General features: G+C 39.0%; 1 protein-coding gene across 1 annotated transcript in view; it reads left to right on the forward strand.

Annotated features, from left to right (window-relative positions):
* Positions 1–26,009, forward strand: part of USH2A (usherin) — a 642,051-nt gene that overhangs the window by 72,590 nt on the left and 543,452 nt on the right. The window contains exons 9-12 of the mRNA XM_059717779.1: positions 811–1,006; positions 1,767–1,897; positions 19,886–20,081; positions 23,568–24,209. Of these exons, the coding sequence (XP_059573762.1) occupies positions 811–1,006; positions 1,767–1,897; positions 19,886–20,081; positions 23,568–24,209 (1,165 nt within the window). The remainder of the gene's footprint in view (positions 1–810; positions 1,007–1,766; positions 1,898–19,885; positions 20,082–23,567; positions 24,210–26,009) is intronic.

Below are 26,009 nucleotides of genomic sequence, written 5' to 3' on the forward strand. Positions count from 1 at the left end.
AATCTGAAGAAATAAGAAAATTTTAGATAAGGAAACATTTTGTCCCAAAACATTTCTATAAACAATGGTAGTTGGTTAACTAATACCATAATAGTGTTGTATTTCACATTGTATTAAGAATCACTGTTGAAATACAGATAAAATTGCAACAAAATTAAATACAGTATACTCAGTTGATGGATGCATACAAATATGCCCAATTCTTTTAAGTGAATAAGGATCTTTCACAATTTTTAGGACACGAATCTGCACTTTTGCAGATTATTTTATGCTATAATAATATAATATTTGTATTATCAATCTGTGAAATGTTTTAATATAAAATAGTGAATGCATTTAGATTATGGCTAGACTTGTGTTGATGCATCGTAGTTGAGGAAAGGTTCAAGGAGTCCAGTTCTTGCATTATGTAGCTATGGAGAAACCTGCCATAATGTAATTGTAAAACAGTGGGCAACAGAATGTGAGCAAATAACTCTTCCTGCCCACTTCCTAAATCCTACTCTGCAGACATTTGCATCTTTCAGTACTTAAATACTTTTATAAATCTGGGCTTTATGCTGAGTTTGACTTTTGGTATTTTTAATTTTATTCTCCTTCCTCCCTTTTACCTTCAAACTTAATTCTTGTGAGAGCTGCATCATTTAAAATATATCCTTTGTTGTTCTGTGCCTGATTCTACATATAAAAAAGGTCTTGTGCCAACATGTTTAACAATTAAATGAGAAAAAAAGATATGAAATGCAATATGAATCTGTAGAGTACAAAGATGTCCTTCTAAAGCAAAAACTCATTTTTGTTTTCTTTCAGTGTGACCGCTGCTTGCCACTATATAATGACAAGCCTTTTCATTCAGGGGACCAAGTTCATGCATATAATTGCAAACCTTGTCAGTGCTATAGCCATGCAGTAAGCTGCCACTATGATGTGACACTGGATCCTTTTCCTAATGAATATGATAGAGGTGGTGGTGGAATATGTGATAATTGTCAACATAACACAACAGGTAATTTGCAAGCAATAACATAATATATAGTTGCTTATTTTGTAATCATTGTGAGGACCATCAAAACAATGAAAATAATTCTGAAGTCCAATAATGATGCCTCATAAGAAAATTCACCTCTTTTAAGGTAAGAGGTGAACATCATCAAGATGTTAGAATTATGGGAACACTTCAACTAGACAAACAATTGCCACTAAAATGCTGTCAAAGATTGTATAAAATCTTCCGTGAGCATTATATCCCAAGGGACTATATAGGTGAGGTGACAAAATGGTTTCCATTAGTCATGATGCACAACATTTATGGCAGGCCCATCAAATCAGGTACGGTATAGAAAATATTGGAGATTTTATGGTAAAATATCAACTTCTTTCTTACAGAGTAAAAATGTGCATGCTGTATATGTAGAGAGTTTGCATACCTTTCAGTATTCTTGGCTTTGCCAATAAAAAGATAGGGGAAAGCTTGAGGTTCAAAGTAATTTGTCCAAAAATGTATAGGCATGCACATAGCACAGCTTTATAAAAGTGTGGTATTATATAACAGATGGAAGTTTAATGGAGTAAAACATAGTTTGTAACAGGTTCATTGTTTCATATGCTCTGGATCACTAAATTGGCAGGTAGAGATGAAAGGTGCATTAAAATGGACGTCCTGAAAATTATAGAATTCTCTCAAAGGAATAGAGTCTTTAATTTTGAATTATACAGCTAATTTTAATGAATTGGAAGCCATAATGCATAACCTTTCCCTCATGCAGGAAGAAACTGTGAGTTGTGTAAGGATTTCCATTACCGGCAAGCAGGTGCAGATCTTTCAGCCATCGATGTTTGTAAGCCCTGTGAGTGCTATGCAGCAGGCACCAAAAATAACAGCCTCCTATGTGATAAGGTAAAGGATTACAACATCAAATGTTTTCTTCTGTTTTGTTTTAGGAAGTGAATAAAATTATTTTCAGGATGTACAATGGGTAGTGTTTTAAGTTGCTAAAGTTTGTTCATTTCAAAATGGTAGGTAATGAAGATGGAAGGTTTCCAAGACTCAATAAACAATTTAAAAGCAGTTTGGGGTCAAGCGTGATAAGTAATATATACGCCTCAATTTTTGGTGCCCTGTTTGAGCACTAACTTTCTTAAAATCGGGAAGATTTATGGTGTATCACACGGACCACTCAAAAATTGATGCTCTAAAATTATTTGCTTTTTAAAAAGATTAGGCAGTGAGATTAGGCCCCAGATGAAACTGAAGTTAAATTAGATGGGTTTTTTTCCCCATGGAAATACAAATATAGATCTTCCATAAAATTCACCATGCACATTTTGTAACAAAGTGAAGGTAGATGAAAAGAGGAAAGGCCATCAACTCTGACTTTTAAGGCTTTGGAACTTGCAAGCAAAATGTATATCCCATTAATAAATCTTACTAGGCACATCTACATCTGTAATTAGCATGTAGCAATAAACTCCAGTGCAGTTCACACCAGAATTTACTGCTCCCAAGCGCAATGTTTTCACATGTGGGACCACCGCACATTGAGCTAGGGTGGTGCAGCCCTGGCTGGCAGAGGGTCTGAAGGGTCAGCCTGCCAGCCCCAGAGCTGCTCTGTTCCAGCTCAATATGCTGTGGAGGGGCTGCCAGGGGCACAAAGTTGCTCCAGTGAGGGGCTAGCAAGCCGGCAGCCCCTGTACTGTATCATCCTTATACCCCAACCAGTCCATATCACCAATTACACATGCATTTCAAGTGCACTAAATAACTGCGCTGTAGGTTAGTACTTGTCCCAGACAATACTATCCTACATGGCGAATTAATTAATGTAATATGGCCTGATAGGGGTGCATGTGTAGATGGTGACGGTTTGCTGCAGAGCTAATTAGTAAAGCACATGTGTAGATGTGGCCATTGCATCTTTCAAAGCTCCTATTAAGTGTCTTTTAAAATGCTGTTCAGTCATTATGTAAGAACAGTATGTCATTGGATTAAATCCAGCAACATTTGCTAACATCTTGAGTTTGAGGGATTTTTTCCCCTCACACATGGAGATAGAAAATAAAGTGAATTAGAAAGTACACATGGCATTCAGGTATTGCATATGTGACACACTGAGAAATGTGTAATGGTACATCTTTTTATTACATGGTATTACAACCATGACCCTGAACAAGCCTTGTGAAGAGATATGGAAAATGCTGTTTTCCTTCACCCCAGTATAATATAAATTGGAAACAGGGAAATAGATGAAGAGCAGATGGCTTGGAGAACCAGCCTGCAGAACCACTTGATGCTGTCTATAGATGTAGGGGCTTGGGCAGCAATCACGGAAACCCCCAGCAGTGAGTGCTCTCTGCATGTCACCACCAGAGAAAGTGGTAGTAATGACTGGGTCCTAGTGCCTGCTCACTGCCCTACTCTACCCAAACTGGGTGAATCTGGCCTTCTGCCTTAAAAGGTTCCTCCCCACTGATGTAGAATATATTTTTCAGCATGCTCTTTTGTTAAGGGTTTACTTCTTCCAAAAACTCGTCATAAAATAAGCCATTATAACATTCATCCTATGATTTGTCTTACAATTGTTTATCTTGTCTTATTGAAATTATAATCTATTCTGGAGAGTGGTTTATCTGTAACCTTGATCCTACAAATGACCTCCTATGTAAGCTGATGGAGAATAGGTTTAGGTTGGAGATCAGAAGGCAATATTTTACAGTTAGGGTGGCCAAAATCTGGAACCAACTTCCCAGGGAGGTGGTCCTCGCCCCTACCTTGGGCAAATTCAAGAGGAGGTTGGATGATCATCTGTCTGGGGTCTTGTGAACCCAGCATTCATTCCTGCCTGTGTCAGGGGGTCAGACTAGATGATCTGTTCAGGTCCCTCCTGACCCTAGCTACTATGAAACTATGTACAGATCACCGTTTGACTTTATTCATCTGCATGGAGTTCATTGGTTTACAAACAGATTTCAAATGTGCAGTATGCATAATTAAACCACTATGTTTTTAATAATAATGCCCAGTAGGCAGTAAGTAGAAAGAGATTCTTATTTCTGTCATCTGAGAATGATTCTTTCTGACTAAATCAAATAAATTAAGATCCTTTAAAACTTCCCAGACAAGGTTAGGAACCTGATCTGTTGTAACATTCTATAACAATGTGTGGAGAAAGGAAAATCAGATACTAGTGTTATCACCTTTTTTTTCTGGTGACATATTAACCAGAATAACAGTAAATTGGGGTAATAATAAAAAGAAATCAGATAATTTAACAACTTATGACTATAAATAATTTATTAATACTTATAAAAATACAATGGTGAAAAGAGGCTGAGACGTGAACATGGAAGTAGGATTATAAAAGGGAACTAAAAAGGGAAAAATGGGATAGACTGTACTGTTCAATACAGCATCAGTAGGCTGCTGTGGTAGATGCAAGGCAGAGAGAAATGATTAAGAGGCATTAAAAAATAGATTAATAAAGCTGGAGACTAAGGCTGAAATGAATTACATGAAATAGAAAGGTAACATTGAAGGAAGTATTTCCAGGTCTGACCTGTGGAAGATGAAATCAAGGGATAAGGACCCTACTCATGAAAATTAATTGTCACGTCACAATGATAATTTTCAGGAAACACGCCAAAAACAGTGCAGAATACACTTTTACTGCATAATTTACCATTTTCTGCAGTTCATCAATGCTTTTGCCTTCTTTACAGAGATAGTTATCTGTCACTAAGTTCTAAGGAGGTATAGAATTCTGGAAGAGACATCTGAATTACCCATAAAATGTATTTATTCATCAGATTCAAATATATTAATGTACAGGAAGGATAGAAGAGTGTTTCATACATTACTGCTATCCCTAAAACTTCATTGGCATGAGCTTGGAAAATTTATGCCTGTTCTGTTCATCTGTTTTACGTTACTCTTTGTGGGAAATGGGAGCATATATTTAGCATTTTTACTTAAGTGGATTCCCACCTGCCCGTAGCTTACAGCTCATTCTGTTCTAGTAACTTTGTTTACATTTCAAAGTCTAGATTAAACTTTTAAAAATGATGTTCTTCCTTTATGAGTCATGGAAGTGGGAGTGGGATTTAGGAATGACAACTTGCCTCATTAAGGCTAGGGACAGAAATTACACATAAACCAGTATAAGTGATCAAAAACCCGTTAAAATCTGTAACACAACAGAAGTTCAGCACACATAAACTGCTTTCAAAATGGCTGAAACTGGTTTACGATAAACCTGGATGGATGCAGTATCAGACTTAACTAATTTAGGTTAAATGGGTTTATTGAACTTCTGTCCCAGATCCCTTCTAGATTCAAGTTAACTCACAGTTCCTCAGGACCCCAGGATGTTGTGCAACTCCCATTCAACCCCTCCCCACCCCTACAGGGTGGGTGGGCTAGCTTTGGCCTAATCTCTCTGCTTCATCAGAACAGGGAGGCATGCTGTAATGCACCTCCCCCTCTCCCTCTTCTCCCCGCCAGGGCTTCTGGCCTGTGGGTCATGCAGGCATGTGGATGCATTTCTGGAATCAAAAATGTATGTCTGTTCACTTGTTCATTGGTTCATTCTACACAGTTTAGACTAAACTGCAAAGATTGACTCGATTCAGCCCTGTGGTTTTGGACTGTCTGTACTTAGCCATAAGGACAAGGGCAACTACAAGACTCTTTTAAATGGTGTTGTATTTGCCCACTCCACCCCTGGTTACTGACCACCCAGTTAGCATGCAAAGGGTGTAGCATGCCTCACATTCACTTGTAATATCTGGTGCCACTGATAATACTGGAACTTCACCCTTGCACTCAGGTATTCTAAGGTGAATTATTTTAGGAAAAAGAGTTCTTATCTCCATTTGCCTCAATCTGCACAGTTTGCTGCCAGCCTTGTAGGTCCTCAGAATGGTAAATCCTATATCACAGGATACTGAAATTTCTGCTGGCACTAACTTTTCTCTCCCAGCTGTTCTCTTCTCCCCAATCCCTTGCTTATTTTCCCTTATTTACCATTTTACAAATGCTTACCTGTCTGCTGTTCTTTCATGATACTCCCCCCCTCCCCCAGAAAATATTGTACATCTCTTTAAGCCCTCCATATGTAGTGGAGTGGTAAACATCATCCTCTCAGGTTTTGTGGAATTGCAGTTGCTTCCAGAAAAACTTCAAGCATCAAGAAGTGTTTCAGCAATGTCTTTCCATTTTCTGATTTAGTTTGTACGGTGGAAATCTACTATGCCTTCTGCCTGATTTAAGATTTAACACAGATATCTCTCTTCCCATTCTCTATCAGTTTTGTTTCCCATTTGCCAGATCAGGTTTCTTCGTGTACTCCATTTTTCCTCAGGATTTTCATTTACTTACCACATCATGTAATTGTGGGAATGTTTCAAAAGGCCAGCAGCTGTTACATTTTAATTGGTACATGTGGACAGGTCGGAAATGATTCAAATGTAGCAAACCGGTCCAAGTTCAACCCTGAATTAAGCAATGTTAAATTTTGAGTGGTTTTGCTACGTTTGTATCATTTCCGGCTTGTCCACGCAAAAGCAATCAGATAGTAACAGCTGTTGCCCTTTTGAAATCCTCCAAATGTACGTGTATCCATACCCCAAAATGCTGTATGAATACATTGACAGATTTTACAAGCCCCCTTAGCAAATTACGGCTTATAGTTTCATGGAGGAATATAGTCCAACACCAAGGAAAAGCTTACAATATTTTATTGCTTTGAGCACATGTGATAGCCTTGAACCCTATTGTATTTCCCTTAAAATCCATTCAAGCAGTGGCGATACATAGGAGGTTCATGGGGGTGCACATGCACCCCTTGAGAGTGGTGGTGCACCCTCTGACAGCCAGCGTTCCTGGGCGGGGGGCACAGGTGAGAGCGCTTGCTGCTGCCACTTCTGGGTCGGTGGGATCGGCCAAGTGCCCCCCCCCCCCGATTCAGGAGGCACCAGTCACCCATCCATTCAAGTATGCTATAACAGGAAGAATATTTGGGGGACTTCTTTGCCTTCCTTCTGTTTTGAGCATTCAAAGGATCAAGGACAAATTTATTCCAATTCTAAGTTAGCAGTATTTGAACAGGCTTGAAAACTTTATCTTTTTGTATGCGTCTTAGAAATTGTCCATGTGAAGTTTCAGAGCATTTCCTTTGAACAATATATGTTTTTAAAAGCAGCATGAAGATCTAGCTGATGGACATGTAGCAAGCATTTAAAAACACACATATTTTTGCACTTAAGTCATTGTAGCTTTTTTATTTCTCAAGCACCCAATCTAGGTATCTCAGTAGGCTTATGAATAGTACCAATATAAAACTAACAGATGCATTACATTATATGTTATTCAACTCATATTCTCCCATCTATGACACTTGTGGTTGGCAAAATAAAATAAAATAAAGACCCTATGTTGCAATGGAAATAGCATCTTACAAAGGTAGTTTGCTTATGTATCCTCACTGTTAAGGTGTCTTCATTTTGTTTAGGTGACTGAACAACACTTGCTCTTTTTTAGACAACTGATAGAGAACAGAATAAGGAGAATAAATTGATGCAAATGCCCACCATTACATACACCAAAACACAGCTACAACGCTAAGAACAACTAAGGAGGACGCACATCAAAAGCATTTAAATCATGCCAGGATCAACCATTTTAGGCACATTTATAACATATAGGAAAGTAAGATTTTTTTAGTATGTGAAAACTTTCACCTCTTCATTTTTGTTGGTTGTGTACCTTGACTGTACATTCACTTCACACTACATTTCACCTGAATGGAAGTGAATCTTGTTGATCTAAATTTGCAATTTGAAAAAGGATCTGACTGCTGCTTTCTTTGGCTATCCCTTGGTTTGAGGATGATGTCTTCGGGGGGGGGGGGGGGGAGAGGGAGGAGAGGGAATTATTTGTGAGTTTTAAGATGGCTAAGGAGTCCAATCCATGTTCTGCAAGTTTTTCCATGGATATGACAGGTGGTGTATTGGGGGAAGAGGGGACACAGATGTTGGCCAGGATGTTGTGTGCTTTCCTTCCTTCTCTGCCGTTTGTCAGCTTCCTGTGCAAGATGGTTCTCTTTGAAGTTGTCTTGATGTATGGTGCAGCACCATTGAGACCTGTTACCAGCCAGCACTTCCCAATTTGTAAGGTTGATGCCACCCTTCTTGAGGTATGCTTTCAGGATGTCCTTGTAGCACTTCCTCTGTCCTCTGTGGGTCCTCTTACCATGACTAAATTGAAAGAAAAGGACTTGCTTTGGGAGACAAGTGTCAGCCACCCACACACAGTGGCCAGCCCAGCAGAGTTGATGTTTCATGATCTTTGCCACAATGCTGGTTCTGTTAGCTGTAGAGAGGATGCTGGCACTGCTGCAGTGGTCTTCCCAGATAATGAAAAGGATCTTCCTCAGGCAATGCTGATGGAACCATTCCAGGAACTTAAGATGGCTTTGATATGTCACCCATGTCTCACACCCGTAGAGGAGCATAGGGATAACCACTGCATTGTAAATCAGGATCTTAGTTTCCATCTGCAGATTTCAGTTGAGAAAGACATGATGAAGAAGCTTTCTGAAGGATACGCTGGCACAGCTAATCCTGTGTTCCATTGCTACTTCAAGACCGACTGACTGGGAGAGGTGGCTGCCAAGGTATGGGAAATGTTTGACATTTTCCAGGGGTTCTCCACCATTAGAAAGGAAACTATCTTGCAAGGACTAGTGAAAATCAGATCTGACTAAAAAAAAAGGGCGGGGGGAGAATATTATGGTGAAAGTTGCATGTTTTGAGTCTCTAGTGTACTTGTATTTAGGAGTATTTAATTGCACTCCAAGTACCCTTTCCTTGGGGGTCAAATCTGCCTTTACAGTTCCTTAAAAGAAAGGTTCATTGCTAGGCTCAATGTTTCTGAGGCTAAAAACAGACAAAAGATATAATGCAGATTTGAGCATCTTGTCACATAGAAAACCTTACAGATGGAAATATTTAGTGTCTCATATTAAGTACCTGTGAAGTATCCAAATTAAATTTGAGTGAATTGCCATTTAAACCTAGTGTGTAAATGTTTAGATGGGAGCCATCTCCGCCCTAATCACCCCTAAATCTGTTGTCTGTTTTTAGCCTAAGTGGAGAGCTTTGGGTTAAGGTGTTTCTCAGGTGAAGCACAGGAGATAAGGCAGTGATAGATGGCAATGTGTATAGGCAGTGAAATTCCAGGAACCAGACAGCTAAGATATCTGCTTCTTGGCAAAAAGCAGTGTTTTAGCTGAGGTTTCTGTAAGGGGAAATTGCCTGTGTGCAGGTTGTGGAAGTTGGACTTCAGTATATTTTATAAATAAATAAACTCTACTTGGAAAAATATGACTTTGTGTCTGATTTGTTTTTCACCAACTGGAAACCTGACTTCAGGGCCCCAAAATTTGCTAGCATTTGACAAAGTAACAATTCTATTCTTATTTAGTTTCCTTTCATAGAAAGAGCTATGAACTATTATTCTTAAAGACCTTATTGCCAGGACATACCAAGACTATTACATGGGTACTTCAACCAACATATATTGGGGCAGACCATGGCCTGTCGGACACTAGGAACATGAAAATGATCTGTCTTTTGGAAAGCACAACAATTGCAGAATATGGGAAAATTTGCTAAATGAAATAAACCCAAATCTTTGGATGCCAGTTTCAATCATTATTCTTGTTAATATTTTGTCTCAAGAGTGTGGACATTATTACTTTAAGAAACTAAATGTTCATATGCTTAATGGGAGGGTCCAATGGGATTTTCATAAAAATGTAGGGCTCAAAGAGACTGAAGGAAATCATCAAGTCCATTTCCCTGGTCTGGGGAAAGATCAAGTATACACAGAACATTTCTGACTGTATTCTGGTCATGTCAAGTATCCCACAGAGTCTCAGTTATCCAAATTAGATCATGCTGCTGTGATTGTACTAGGATTCCCAATTCTTTCTGATTACTCTCTGTGCTTCTCCCATTAGTATATAAACATCTTAGATGACTGGCTTATTGCCATGCTAATTTACCTCTGACAGCATCATTAAGGCTCCTTTTGCATCCTCTTATTTGGTCTGTATGTGCACTACCTTGGTCTTTACTTACCTGTGGGATTTTGTCTCCATTGGTTTTTGAACCTGAAGTCCTCCTTGCCGGGTTAGTGAGCCTATATGCAAAGAGACTCTTTCCCCTGCTTTGTAGGTGGATCCCATCTCTGTGCAGCAGGCCTTCTTCTTGGAACACTGTCCCATGGTTGAAGAAGCCAAAGCCCTGCAAGCAATACCATCTGCATAGCCACGTGTTGATCTCCAGGATTCATCTGCTCCTGTCTGGACTTGCATATATTGAACTCAGCTGCTTCTAATCAGTGGCCAGACTAAAAAAATACTCATAGCAGTGTGTCTTTAGGGTAAGAAGCAGGCTCCTTTAAATGTAGGTATTCGAACAAGCACATTATGTAATCTCCCTCTTCCCCAAGGCACAGGGAATGCATGGAGAAGAAAATTGGTAGACAGTAGTTGATGAGTATGCAAGTTTGGTGAATTTTTTAATTGATGACCATGTGGCTGCCTAGGAGGCTTGAGTTCTTAGACCTGAGATTCAGTGCCATTAAAGACTGCCTGACAGAAGGAAAAAATGTTTCTTGAATAAATGCTATGACAGTTATAAGAAATACTACTTTGAATTCAAAGTACAATACTGTGCCTCATCAAAGATCCCCATTTTAAAAACCCAGCATCTGATTGGGAGACATTAATTAACAAAAAGCAAGTAGGACAACACCTTTGAGCCTGTAAAGATTGTCATGCAGATATCCTTTTGGAACCCATCTAGTCTTGGATGAAGGATTAGATTTGTAATAGTAGACCTTTCCTGTGAGGTATGTTAATCTGACAGAGACTTTCTTGAGTCAGAAAATCATAACTGCTGTTCTTTCCTTCATGGAAAGTGGTGAAAAAAGTGAGAAAGCTCATAGCAGAGACATTCCCCAGCTTTGAAAGAGGTCATTCACTGTGTCACATTCTAGGTTCTGACACACAGAGGCCACTGGTCATTGTGTTTGCTGTTTCTAGATGCAGAGAGGCCAGTCAGTAGTTGACCAAACTGATTTTAGCGTGAGTGATGATATTTCTGTTCCACTCTGGTCCACTCTGTTCACATTTCAGCTTCTGTTTTGTAAATCTGGGTGATTATTTTCCCTTCGATGGCAATGCCGATTGAGATTAAAAAATGTGCTCTGCCCAGGACAAGATTTTTCTTGGGGCCAATCCTGTCATCTTTATTTATGAAAACCACATTAGACATGTTGACCTTTATGACCAGGACACAACAAGTCTTTTCCATGGAATAAACGAGTGTTCTAGGACTTCAGTGTCTGTTGCATTCACCTGGTGAATACTCTGCCCTTGCTCTCTCTCTCTGTCCTATGGCCTAAATTGGAATGGAGATGATTATTCTAGGTTGCCATCTGATTTAAGAATTACTTTCCCTGGTTGAATCGCTTCAGATAATCTCTTCATTCACCAGTTTGAGGACCCAATTGATGTAGAAGGATAACAGGGATTACCGGAAAGGTCTGTTGAAGGAAGTCTGTCTGTGAAATCAGAATGCCCAAAAAATGCCAATGAGAATGGGATTTTTGTTTCTTGGTGGCCTGTACCTTGTCCAGCAGAACTGCCTTTATAATTCTGTCTTGCTTGAGATCTGCCTGAGAAAGAGGGAATAAGGAGGTCCCACTTAACTTGTGGGAAAACTGTTCTGCCCTCAAGCAATCAGAGAGAAGGAAATCAGAAGCCACAGGTTGTTTCTTCTTGTTCCTGGCTTTTCTCTCCCTGGAGCCAGTAGGGAAACCAGCTGCTACAAATGTTGCGCTGTGGGGTCAGGCCAACTCTCAGGATCTTAAAATTGCACTGTTAGATGGGAACCTGACATGCACAAAATGGATACTTGACATCACTCATGCCAGCCCATACTGCAGGCTTAAATACACAGAGACACTTAAGACACAATAACCGTATGGTGTAATACACTACAGTAATCCAACACACACAGCAAAACACTATTACAATAGCTCATGGTTATGATAAAAGGGGACTTATGTACACAGGGTTTCAACTTAACTTATAACTACTTATATATACCCATAGGGAATAGAGGAGGGGAGAGAAAAAGGCAGAAATGATGGGGAAAAGGGGATGTCATATTTCTAAGTAAAAAAAAAAAAGAAAGAAACACTGGGGGATTTTGCTAGGGGGTTTGCTACACAAATACTTCAGAAGGTGAGGTATTACTGAGGGGATGGTCTTCCTAAAGGGCAAGTGCAGTTTGAGAATGGAGCTGGGAATTGGACAGATATTAGTGAGCAGACCTGCTAGCCAAAAATTTGAAATAAAAAGTTGAAAATATCCTCAAAAATTCCGAAGCGGGGAGGTCTGGCTGAGCTTCTTGCAATTGTGGAGGCTGATAAAAAGGAGAATGCATAGGGAGAGTCCATTCCTCTGCAGTCCATGACTGACAGGTCAAGGTCTGTCCCCTAGCTGTAAGATGTCTGCATTACCCATTGAAAGGTATCTGTCAGTCTTAGCAAGATGGTAACCTACATAATATGTTTAGCGTGCCCAGCTCTGGAAGAACAAGCAGGCAGTAAAGGGCTGTTGATAGAGGCCAAGGTTCTGTTAAATCCTTTTCCTCCAGCTGGGCTCAGGCTTAACTATATAGGTAGAAAAGGCAGGGCAGAACAGCACATTATAGACTAACAACTTTGTCAGATACTATGAATGGGCCTGCAGGGACAAAGGGTAAATTCATAGGGACATAGGGGTTATAATAGCCCAGGTAATGGGATAAGAATCCATAGTCTCTGTTTAGACTTTGTTAGTTTTGAAGGCTAGGGACAAAAATTACACATCAACTGGTATAAGTAATTGGAAACTGGTTCAAATCTGTAACACGCAGAAATTCAGAACACACAAATTGCTATCAAAGTCGCCAAACCCAGTTAAGCTCAACCTGGATGGATGTAGTATCAGACTTAAATCATTTGCATTAAATCAGTTTATTGAACTTCTGTCCCAGATTCCCTCCAGATTCAAATTAAGTCACAGTTCTTAGCATCCCAGGATTCTTTGCACCTCCCCTCCCCACAAACTCCCCCTTACAGGGTGGGTGGGTTAGCATTGGTCCAAGCTGTCAGCTCCAACCATCAGGGAGGCGTGCTCTAGCACTCCCCGACTTCTGGCCTGGGCCACATTCTAGGATCAAAAGTGAATGTCTGTTCACTTGCTTATCAGTTCAATCTACATAGTTAAGACTAATCTGTGAAGATTGAATACATTCAGCCTTGGGCTTTTTGACTGTCTGTACTTAGCCAAGGTGACATGTTGAGCAGACACTTGCCAGTGATCTGCTCAGCACTTTTATCGCTAACTCTGGAGAGGCACGGTTATATTAAGGGCATGCAGGTTATATTCTTCCTAGCTCAGTTTCATCAATTTGCAATGGTACCTTTCTCAGTCAAACTGGAAAAGGAGGCTTGCCCTGTGCATAAAATGCCGATGTCCTCTTCATCTTTATAAAGATCTTGAAAATGAGGATGGGGAAAAGTTTTAGCCAGTGACTCCAGACTGCACTGACAAATACAAACTTTGTTTTCAGACTCTTTAATAGCCTGATGAGGGTCATGCCTCAGATAAAAGCCGAGGTTCTGTCAATTCTTGTATTGGTATTGTGAGAGAATGATACTTTCTTTAAAACTAGGAAAAATGTTATTGCCTGGAGTGATAAGAAAGGGTGGTGTAACTTCCTCAGGTGATGCCAGAGTAGGAGAAAATAATTGTGACAACGACTTAGACTCCAAAGACTTAAATAGTTGAGAAAAAAGGGAATATAATCAAAGTGTGCACATTCTATTCATAGACTTCAAGAAAACCTATGATAGCATACCCGGAGAACGTCTGTGGGCCCTATTAGCTGAATTAGAGATTCCCAACAAACTAATTGAGCTCATTAAAGTTTTCACGCATGAATCAAGAACAGAATTAGTGTCCATGAAAGAAACATTTTCTCATTTAGAACCAGATTGAGAACAGGAGATAGTCTGTCTCTGATCCTATTCAACCTGGCACTGGAATAGGTAATCCAGAGCATAAATAACATGAAGGGAGGAATTCAACTGAATGGACAGCATAAAATCCTCACATATGCTGAAGATACAGCTTTCATAAGTAAAAATATGGATGATAAATTCTGTACACTTAGCTAACAAATGAATCAAATAAAATTGGACTACAAGTGAACATGTAGAGTAAGTAGAAGTAAAACACAGTGTCTGCTGTTAAATAGATCCTCACATAACAATAAAAAAAACACAATTTCTATGCAAGTGACCCACTTCAAGTATTTAGGTTCTATCATAGCACAGGAGGAAATTAAAGGAAAAATAGAAGCAAGAGATTTGCATTGTACAAGCTCTTGTCATCCAAGCTCACTGCAAGGAAAACCAAGCTTCAAATCTATAAAACCATAATCAGGCCATGCATAACTTATGGCAGACAAACCTGGGTTCTCTCACAAGCAAATAAGATACTAATAGATCATTCTGAAATGAAGATTTTATGGAAAATCATTAATGCACAGTATGATTCCATAACACAAGAATGGTGCATAAGTAACAAAAACGAATGACTGTACCAATTGTACAGAGGCCCAATCCTGACACAGGAAATCGGAGCATGACAACTACAATAACTGGGCCGTGTTGAAAAAATAGAAGTGATCCAGACTTCAAAAAAGCCTGTGTTGAGGTACTGGAGGGGAGAAGGCCAAGATGAAGATGACTAGATGATGTAGTGTCAAACTTACAGAAATGAAATATGGATAACTGGAAGAAGGCACGCAACGACAGGAATGGATTAAGATAATGGAGGCAGCCATGGGCTTCTAGGGCCTACAGTGCTAAATTATTATTATTATTATTTTTGCAAAAATATTTTATTTTTCACCTGGGTCTCACTACTAACACAGCTTACACAACCCAGTGCAGCAATAAGGTTTGTTGGCTCTCTCAAGTAACATATATACCTCATTCCTTTGATCATTACTATTGGGGAGACATTCAGACTGCTTCCAAAGGAGCATGACTGTCATACTGCAATCACAGCTCTGTTCTGACTCATTCTTCTACCAGTTAGCAATCAATACACCGCTGAATACATTGGTTATCACTGGTTCTAGAAATATAGAGTTAAGGCCACGTGAGCTTATTTCCCTTTTTTTTCTACATTTGTATTTGAAATACATTAACTCTTCATTTCCTGGTTTTAGGAAGTTTGAGTTTCATTTAACTTTAATGTTGTGGAAGGTCATAAATTACCATCAAGCAGATTTCTTAATGAAGATTTGGCAATGAATTTACTGTTTTTTTAATTAAAGAAAACTGTCCTTTGTCGGAGTGGTTATGCATGCATTTCTATTCAATAAATACTTTTTCAGTTGAGATGCGAATGCAACTAGGTAGAGGTGAAGGATGCTCTGTGATTCCTAATGCTGCTCCACTGTCCTATGTGCTTATTCGTTATGCAATTTGTATTATGGTCTTGCGTTGAAATGGTTAGGGCGTGTATTTGCTAACAGGGCTGGTGAGAGAAATCATAGATATCAGTCTCTTCAAAATGCAACAGTTTTGCTACTTGATAGCTAGAGTTGCTTATGCATGCTCTCTCTTTCTCTCTATCACCTCATCTAGCCATTGCCTGCAACAGATAGCTCTGTATCTCCATATTTCCAGGTAACTCTCTGCTGCCTATTCCTTTAAACCAGGGGCATCAAAGTTATGATCCACAGGCAAGTTCCTGCCCACGCAGCCCTATCATGTGGCCTGAGGATCTTGGACTAGACGCAAATGCTGTATTCAGCGCACATCAGGCCTGGCCACACATTTGCTGGTCTGGTGCACACTGCATGCACACACACAACTGGTCTGGGGCATGTGCTGCACTCAGTGTGCCAGGCTGGTCTCTGGGCCCAATCTAGCCCACAGACTGCCTCCATGTTACTCATCCAGCCCATGAGGCCCAATTAATTTGGTATGCCTATTTTAAACCTTTAATGTTAGAAGCATGCACAAAGTTGCTTCTTGCTGTCTGACACTGCTGCTGCATACTCATAATATTAGTAGAAGCTTATCACATGGCTGCATGCTACCTTAGTTATGGGCTCCACTATACTGAACCAGACCCCACAAGCTTACCATACTCTGTCTGTCCCCAGCTTGATCAGTCCCCCCTGTGCCTTTAGCCTACCTAGTTAGTTCCCCTCCACTCTTACCACCTCCCTTTATGTTTGGCTTGTCCCAGCATCTCACAAGGGGATCATCCATATTTTAATTTTGTATTAGTTTTCCAGAGGTTTTAATTAAGTTTCCAGGGGTTTAACATTTGGGTTTTCTTCAGGGCAAGCCTGGGCCCCAACTCATGTGGGAGGGGACTTAGATCACAGTATTAAGTGGGCAGGGCCTTCTCAGGTTCCAGCACATGCAGAGAACAGAGAAAAAAGGGATCAAGCCTTCCCATAATGGCAAGGTGACTATGGATTTTGGACTCCGTGGGCATGTATACTGGATGCCTGCTATGATGCATGCCAAGTAGCATGTGTCAGAGCAGCCTCTGCATTATGTCTATTCAGCATCCCCATGCTTCAAAATGGTGGCAGGAGCACTTTAACTAAAGGTCATAGAATAAGTTTTAGTTAAAGTGCCCCTGCTGCCATTTTGAAGCATGGGATGCTGAATACATGTGACGCTGTGGGTTTTTTAATTAGAGGCCTCTCAGAGCAGCTCTAATTAAAGCGCCCCTCCCTCCACCCCAGAGCACATATATAGATGCCCCATGCGATGGGGGCTCAACCACCTTTAAAAGGACAGCAGCTGCAACATTCTAGCTGACACAGAACTGAAAGGGGCAGGGACCAACTCTGAAGCACATGGGCTACTGATGCCACTTTAGTTAGGAGGGGCAAATGTGGCCAGCCAGTGACCAAGGGTCGGGGGGAGGTCCCCCCGTGGCAAAACTCACTGACCAGGAAGTGGCTGCAGTGCTTCCAGAAGTGGCCACTGTGCTACATCTGGCACTCCCACCCCCAGCTGGTGCTTGCAGTGGGGGCACTGATGCTCCCGCCTGCCCCACCTGCCCATTTCCTATGTGGCTGGTCAGGGCGTGCACCAGTGCTCTCAGGCGGTGCACATGTACCCCTGCGCACCCCTAGGCATTGCTACTGCTGAAACATTATGCTCACATCTTTTTGTGGAGCTTTTCTTTTTGAGCATTGTGTTCCATATTGTCTCTTCAAAGAGTTCCTGTATACTAGTTGGCATAAATGTTTAATGATTGATACCCTTGGATTCATTCAGAACCATGGTTTGATTCCCCAAGTCCACACACAAATAATGGTAGAATTTGGCAACCTTCTGAATGATGGTTTTCTTTATAAAAATTTTTTGCAAGTGTGATCTTTATCATGAAGATCCCTCTGTCAAACGAGCCCAAATCAGGGTTACTAAACCTAACCTGAACCTCCATGGGGCACACTAAATTTCAAGGCAGCCCAAATAAGATTTGGGATTTTAGAGTTCTGAAAAAAGCAGGAAAGAGTTTTTTTCAGAGAGGTAGAAGTGGACCATGCATCTCAATGCAAGGTTCTGGCTGAGTGAAAACACCCTGCGGACATAAATAAGGCCTGAAACAGTAGCTCTGAAATCAATGAATGGCTCCATTCATCTCACTGGATGCTCTCATCCCACCAGTTCTTGTATTCCTCTCATATCTATCAAGCATTCTCAATTATTCTCCGTTCCTAAGCCTAGTCTTACCACTGTGTGCTGGATGCATATTTCTGGCATGTTTGTTTTCACCCTCCTAGAAAAAGGTGCAGGGTTTACTCAGATGCCATCTTACATGGGAGATGGGAAGAGGGACTCAACTCCTTGGGGGAGAGGAGGACAGAGAGTGGGGCTACACACGCCTAGAAGAACTGGGCTTCCCAGATTCTAGCTAATATGAAGAGATAATGAAAGGGCCTTGAACACCTTCCCCAGAGGAAGAGGACCTTCCATACCCCAGCTCACATGTGGGAGCAAGGAAGGCAGTTTAGACACACCCAGAAGGACAGGGAACCTCTAGATTAGGAGGGACGATAGGGTGGAGGTTTGATACATCCCCAGGGGTGACCCCAGATCCTTGTGTACACACGTAGAGTAGAATGTGGGGCTAATACGGGTCCATACTACTCTTTCCTCCAATTTAGGTTGCCAACCACCCCTGTATATCACCTCTGGGTGCTTTCCTCTTGCCTCCTTTAATTGTCATACCAGCTCTCAACCTGACCCTGACAGGTCCTCTCCCACCCCTCCTTATTTTTTCCTCCCCCTTAACCTATCCAGCCCAGCACCTTCTGACTTATTTACTGTTCTCAGATTACAGTTACTACCCCTTCCCCCAAACCAGAAATTTTGATAAAGGCAGATTGTAGCAAGATGCCTTCCTTTCCCCCACCCCGCTCCAGATTTCTGTTAAAAGTTAGATTCAAACTGACACTGGTGGATGTAGGTCAGGTTCAAGGACTCCTGCATATTCCCCTGAGCTACTCAGCTCACCGTGAAAACTGACAGACTTGAAAGCTTCTTATCTACCTAGTTCACACGTACTCAGTATAATCCATTGAGTTGATGAGCATTAAGCATTTGCCTATCCAAAGAATCCATCTCCTACCTGAATATTGTTTTCAGTTTTGCTCCCCAGAAGAGGTAGTGGGTGCCATGAACTAGTTAAAGCAAATACTGGACATCTGAGAGTGTTTAGAGTAGTCTGAGCAGTGGTTTTATCTTTGATGTGTGTAAAATAAAGTTAGTAGAATCTAGCTAACTTCAAGCTATTCTTATTTTTTTTACATGGGTGGTAGGGGAAGAGGAGAGAGGAAGTATGGCACATGAAAGCCACTTCCTTAAATAACCCTGAGTTTCAAACACAAAGCTGAACATATGCCTTCACTCCCAGGGCACAAACCATATTTCAGGGAAATTCAAGTATACATAAGAATTTTACAGCATTTAGAAGAGTCAGCCAGCTTATATGAGTATGGAAAATGGATTTTGGCTTTATGTAATTAATTGATTGTTCTTGATTGATTTGGCAACACTGAATACATTCTACAGAATTGGTAGGCAAATTATTGAAACTGTGAGAATCACTTTTATGGCTATAAATGAGGAGTAAAGAGCAAATAAGGATTAAAATCAACAGTTGTTAACCAAAGCGGGTGAAGGAAATTTTACAAAATACACAGATTAGTCCTTCCTAATCATGCAACTTTATTTTTGAATAATTCCTGCAATCTGTAGTCCTGTCTCTTTCAGCGTTTCTTCCCATCAAAGTAAATTGAAGCATTTTCAGAGTAAAAACTAAAGGATCTGCCGTTTTGAAATGATATGCTATTTTGTAAAAAGTATGCCTCAGTACTATTTTAAGAGAAATTTCACTTGACTAACATTGTCCTGTAACTGTTTTCCTTTGAAATGTTCTATGCCTAATTTGTGAATAACTCACTATTGTTATTTTTCCACCCTACACAATTTTCTGTGATTTATTTTAATTGAACTTTTATATGCATGTTCTTTGCTTAATGTTTCTCTTAGTTTTTCTTCCCAGTGAGTAAAATACTGTTTGTATTACACAGACCTATTTTTTCTGTTACCATTTAAAGTGATCTCCTCCCCACCTCATACCCCTGCCCTTGCCGCTAATGAGTGTATCATCTAAAAATAGATATGTTCATCATTCTATAATATTTTGTATCTTTCTAGATTGGAGGCCAGTGTAATTGTAAGAGACATGTGTCTGGCAGACAGTGCAATCAGTGCCAGGAAGGATTCTACAATCTACAACAGTCAGAACCTGATGGCTGCAGTCCCTGTAACTGTAATACCTCTGGGACAGTCAATGGAGATATTACCTGTCACCAAAATTCAGGCCAGTGCAACTGCAAAGCAAATGTTATTGGTATGTGTATTGCAAGAGTTTGCAGCCATATTTTTTATTATCTGCTGGAAATAAAACACTTGATTTCTAAACTGAGAAGTAGAGTAAATTTCTGTTGCTGAAGGCATGTTAAAAAAATTGAATCAAATTAACTGTCTAAAATTTATTAATTTAATAATTCTATCACACTACAGCTTGATGCTTAGTTTAATCAACCCTTTAGAAGTTTCTTTATGGTGTAGCTGCATTCGCTCACATAGCTTTATACTAATAAGTCACCAAAATAATATAATTTGCTTACTGCATAGATGTTCCTTTTAGGAAATTAGCACTTTTTCAAAATATTTTATACTTAATGAGTTCTAAGCAAATCATTTCCATGCTAGTTTTCTTAATAGACCAAAATAAATGGATTTTTTCCTCAAAATATTCTGTGCTACAGGGTCCTTTGTGATAAATCTTTCCATTTTTTCTATTATATTTCTTTGAACTGTTCCTATGAAATGCAAAATAAGTCAACATAATTCCACAGATCATGTACATTGCTAGGGTTACTTATCAAGGGCCACATAATTTTAATTTTGTAATTCAATGCCAAGCTGATTATAATAAACTGCTACCTTCTGTGTTATTTATCATTTTTTTACAAGACGTGCTTTTTTGTTTGTTACTCCCACAGGTATTTTTCAGAAATTAGATTTGATTATAGCAATTTATTATTTCCAGCATATTTGAGGGGAGCCACAGCCACATAAGGACAAAATTTATCAAGCACCCAAAATACACAGTGTATATAATACACTTTGAAATGTTGATGTATGGGAATATTATGCAAGGAGAATTTCCTGATAAAGTGAGCCCTGCATGGTAACTGTATATGTCTCAGACCATACATATGACTCAGACCATACACATAGCTCACTTTTACCGTTTCCTTATTATTTTAACCATTGTCTGTGTGCTTTCTGAAAATAACCATGGCTGTCTGCAGATATGAGAAATACTTTGAAATGTTGAAAGTATTTTAATTTATTCTCATACAATTCCTGTTAATCTCTACCATATATTTAGAAGAGAGAAATCTCATAGCCATAGGGCAAAAGTGAAGCCCCAAAAGGTTGAATCACAGATGTTTTCAAGCTATTGCTCTTTTTTCTTTAGTATGACTGGAATTTCCAAAATAAGCAAAGAAGAAATAGTAATACATAAAAATGTTGCTCTCAAAGTTCCTCATTCTATGTGACTCTGAGCCTCTTTCCTGAAGGAGTGACTTCAGCTCCCATTGCCTATGATGTGAAATAAAAGATGGTCAGCATGCCAAAGGAGGTGCTCAGTGCCTTGCAGAGTAAAAACTAACCTTACCTTACCTGGTTTTTTCCATGTAAACAGTAAATAAATACCTCTTAAAATTTAGTCAAATATATGGTCAAACTGGAATTTTCAAACAATTCTAAATTGTATTTGTATTTTGTATATTTGCATGTGGCCTGATTCTGAATTCCCAGTATATCCAAAAGCTTCCAATTTTTTTTTACTGAGATTTGAGGTATTCAAGGAATACAGGATCAGAACCTTTCTTTCTTATTCACTTACTTGTGCTTTAAAGTACTTCCATGCTATTGATGGGAATGCTTGGGATGATTTTTATTTCCATCAAGAAAGGTTTTATCCGACAAAAATTATGTATGAAATTCAGTCCTGCAAACACTCTTGCACATGCTCACCTATAATCATGTTAATTTATTTGATTTCAGCTGAACTACTAATGCACTTAAAGTTAAGCAAGTGGTTAAAAGTTGATAGGAGAGGGTATTAAAACATTTCAGACTAGAGTCCCTTTTCCTGTTTTCATAAATGACTCAATATTTTTCTGCATATTATTGCAGCATGCAGATAAATGCAATTTACCAAAACTGTGCATTGACCTTTTACAAGGGAAAGCTACATCTTGAAGACATGTACTGAATTTTTTTTAAAGCTTGGTTTACAAGTAACCTCCATCTATTGTCATTTTATCTATTTAAACAAATGTGATAACAGGAAATGCAACTGAGTACCGCAGTGTTATGGAACGTGAACTGTTAGAGTTAACACAACTGTTAAATCTTACTAATGATTCTATCACCAGTAAAATACATTAGCACCAATAATTTTATTAAAGTAGGTCATTCATCTAGAATAAAAAGGTAGAAGAATGTGAATTAAATGCCAAGTGTGCTAACTCCCCTGTACTTGTTAACATTGAATGTGATGCCCTGTAGGCCTTCCTCAGTATCGTTAGGAATAGATTACCTGTCAGGAATATGTATGGCATATTCAAATAAGCACTGCGCATATTTTTAAAACTGATATGATATGAATCCATGTAGACCAATTTTAATAGTTCAAAATGAGTCATAATTCTTGTTAACAATACAGTTATTTTTAAAATTTGCAGCAGTAGTGGTCCTTTTTTATTTTCCTTATTGAAATTAAATGATATGCCTTAGGTGAGTCATTCATCACTGTTAACGGAACTTGCCTTCTGTTGAAGTACTTGAGTTTTTATCCATATATATAATGCATTTCCTACCATTTCAGGAGATGCTTTTCTACATATGAGTTTCTAAATGTATTGTCGTATGTTTATGTATTTGTTAAAGGATGGAAATGCTTTGTTAGAACACAGAACTTTTTTTTTCTTTTACTGGATGCAACAATTAAACAATGGCTTCACAGTGAGAGATTTTCCCATTGCAAGGGAAAACACATACAAGTGATTTAGCATTTCTCGCATAATTGAGTTTATTTTCTTCTGATGTACGTTTAATAAACTAAAACTCAAATGCAACCCCTGAGGCAGGGATAAAACAATGACTTTGAAAACAAATCTAACAGATGTACAGTATCCAGAATTAAGAAAACAGTTTATTTTTTTAATGAACTGTAGGAGCCAACCAACTTAGAAGTATTATTTCATTTTGGATAATGGAAATAATTTTCTGTATTCAATAAGGGCCAATAATAATTTAATAATAATGAAATAAATATTAAAATTAAAGTGTGATGTTAAGTAAAACTCATTTATTGTCATTAGTTCTGTTTACCATGTCCATGAGTGTGTTTATATGTATTTCTTATGAAAAATGCATTAACACTCCAGCACGTCTTTCTTTCATTCAGTTTGAATTGCACCTCTTGTAGTTAGGGAGAAAATCTGTGTAACACGCGGGCACATAAGACATAGTTAGAAGTATTTTTAAGTTTTGAAATCTTTTGCTCATATATCTTAAAAGCCACATTTAAAAGCCTCCCCCCCCCAACACACATTGTATCTAGACACAAATATAAAAAAAAAAATAACTGTTATATTAGTTACCATTGTTTGTGTTGACTTTGTATAGGCATCTCCTTGTGGGTCCTGTTAAATATTGTGGTGAGCAAAGACTTCAGCACGTTTTAAAAATATATGGTGTATATCAAATTTGTTTCTTCCTCTTTTTTTATTAATAACTTTTCTCTTGTCAGGTCTCAAGTGTGATCATTGTAATTTTGGATTTAAAACTCTCAGAAATGTCAATGAAGATGGATGTGATCCCTGTCAGTGCAACATCAATGGCTCAGTGAACCAATTTTGCATCCCTTTTACTGGACAATGCAATTGTAAAGGTGAAGTAAAGGGACTTCAGTGTGACACCTGCATGGACAACTTTTATGGGTTGGATGCTACTGGCTGTAAGGCTTGCGAGTGTAACATCTCAGGGTCACTTTCTGGAACTGTGTGCAACGCTAAAACTGGGCAATGTGTATGTAAACCTTATGTCAGAGGAAGGCAATGTAATGAATGCTTGGATGGGTACTATGAAGTACAACAAAATAATTCCTTCTTCTGTCTGCCATGTAACTGTGATAAGGCAGGTACAATAAATGGAGCTCTGCTCTGTGACAAATCAACAGGACAATGCCCTTGCAAAGCTGGTGCAACTGACCGTCAGTGCAATCTGTGTGTGTCTCATATGTACAATCTCACTATTAGCAACCCTCTCGGCTGCCAGATTTGTGATTGTGACCCCTTGGGGACATTAGCAGGAACAGTTTGTGACCAGATTAGTGGACAATGTGTATGCCTCCCTAATCGTCAAGGAAGAAGGTGTAATCAGTGCAAACCAGGTAAGAAAAGCTGAATAAAATGTTTGTTACAGTATGTTGTATTACAAACTCAGAGTGTATGCCTTCTTCCTTTATTATATTTAGTATTGACCTTATATTTTTTGATATGAGGCACCAGGGTCTAGGGCTTGATGTACCTCTTACTTAAAGCTTGATTTCCTGCAGAAGTACATGTCCTCTGTTACTGTTGATTTGACAGGTATGAGTAAAGAAAAAGTCTCTTGCACAGTGATGGATATTTAGCCCACTGAGAGCCAGAAATTGTAATTATTTGATATTTATAGTATTATAGTAGCAGCCAGAGGTCAGTTTTACATTCGGCTCTGTACTGATATTGAAAAAATATGAGTTTATAGCCAATAAATTATATCTGGTTTGAAAAAGGGCTAAAATAATCAAATACATATATTGATATGCATATGTGTGCTGTTAAATTATTGGTATTAAAAGAAATGACAACTATCTCTATCTGCTACTCAGCACAGTCATAATAAATTTCTGCAATACTAATAAGAAAATAACCAACGGGGAATCCTGAGGAGAGATTTCAACAGTGGTCTCCTCACAGACTAGTTCAGGAAGGTTGCTCCTTATCTAAGGGTCAGCATGGAGAAAGGTGCAGAGAGGTTTGTATGAACAGTTGACAAATGGGCTGCCAAAGCTGGCAAAAACTTGTTTTAAGTACCCTTGCTTGTGCTAACATGTTGGAAGTATGCTAGTTTTCTAGAGGGCTTAGCAAGTTTTGGCTCTGGAAATAACCGAAATCATAGTTAGTACATCGCAATGCTTTGAAACAATTCAAAATTTCATACTACATTGATGTAAATGGACTTTAACAATTCATTACAGGTGGATGGGACTGTAGTTTTATTTTGTGTTTTTGTGATTTAGAAAAGAGTTGCATATAGTGAAAGCACATTTATTATTAATCTAACCTTAGTATGAGTGCTAAAAGGGTAGATTTAGTTTTACTTAAATTTGTAGGCAATCTGTTAAAGCAGCAGTGCACATTAGAAGCTGCATTAGAGCCCTATTGGTTTTAATGTCATTTGATAACTTGAAGAGAGGTTAAAAATGCCGCTTAACCTCCATTAAGTATTTTTAATAAAAAAAAATCATTTAAATTATTTTAGGTACATATACTAATAAATATGGCATCACTGTGTTTTTCTTAGTCCCTTCTCCAGTGCTATCTGACCTGCTGACATTCAACCGCAGGCACTTTAATCAGAGTGGGCAGAGGAATGATGTCAAGGCTTCCTGAGCTAGTGACCCACCCTTGTCCTTGAAAAATAAAGGCAAGGTTTATGCACATCCATAATGGTTTAAAATGTTTAATTGATAGTGTGTGGAAAAACTTCCATGGCACTCAGAGGGATATTTCACAAACTGGCTTGGTTAAAAAAAAATGTCTTGTAATTATCAGTTTTCTTGGTGGGCTAATAAATGCATACACATGAGAGTGCATGTAGCACGGAGCCTAATACTTTAGAAATGAGTTCAACTGCATAATTTTGTAATGGCCTGATCCTGCTCTTGTTGTAAATAGCACAGTGTAATAGTTTTGTGTTGATTTTATTGTGATCTGGTTTGGAATATGTGAATACCTGTCTCTTCATTAGCAGATCTCAAAGCATTTCATGAGGGTCAGTATCATTAGCTCCATTCTACAGCATGGAAAATTAAGTACAAAGTGAAGTGTCTTGCCCAGTATAATCCAGCAAGCCAGTGGTAGAGATAGGAATAGAACCCAAGTCTCCTTAGCACCAGTTCAGTGCACAGTATTGCATACTAGATATT

Source organism: Alligator mississippiensis, chromosome 1, assembly GCF_030867095.1.
Source record: "Alligator mississippiensis isolate rAllMis1 chromosome 1, rAllMis1, whole genome shotgun sequence".
Lineage (NCBI taxonomy): Eukaryota > Metazoa > Chordata > Crocodylia > Alligatoridae > Alligator > Alligator mississippiensis.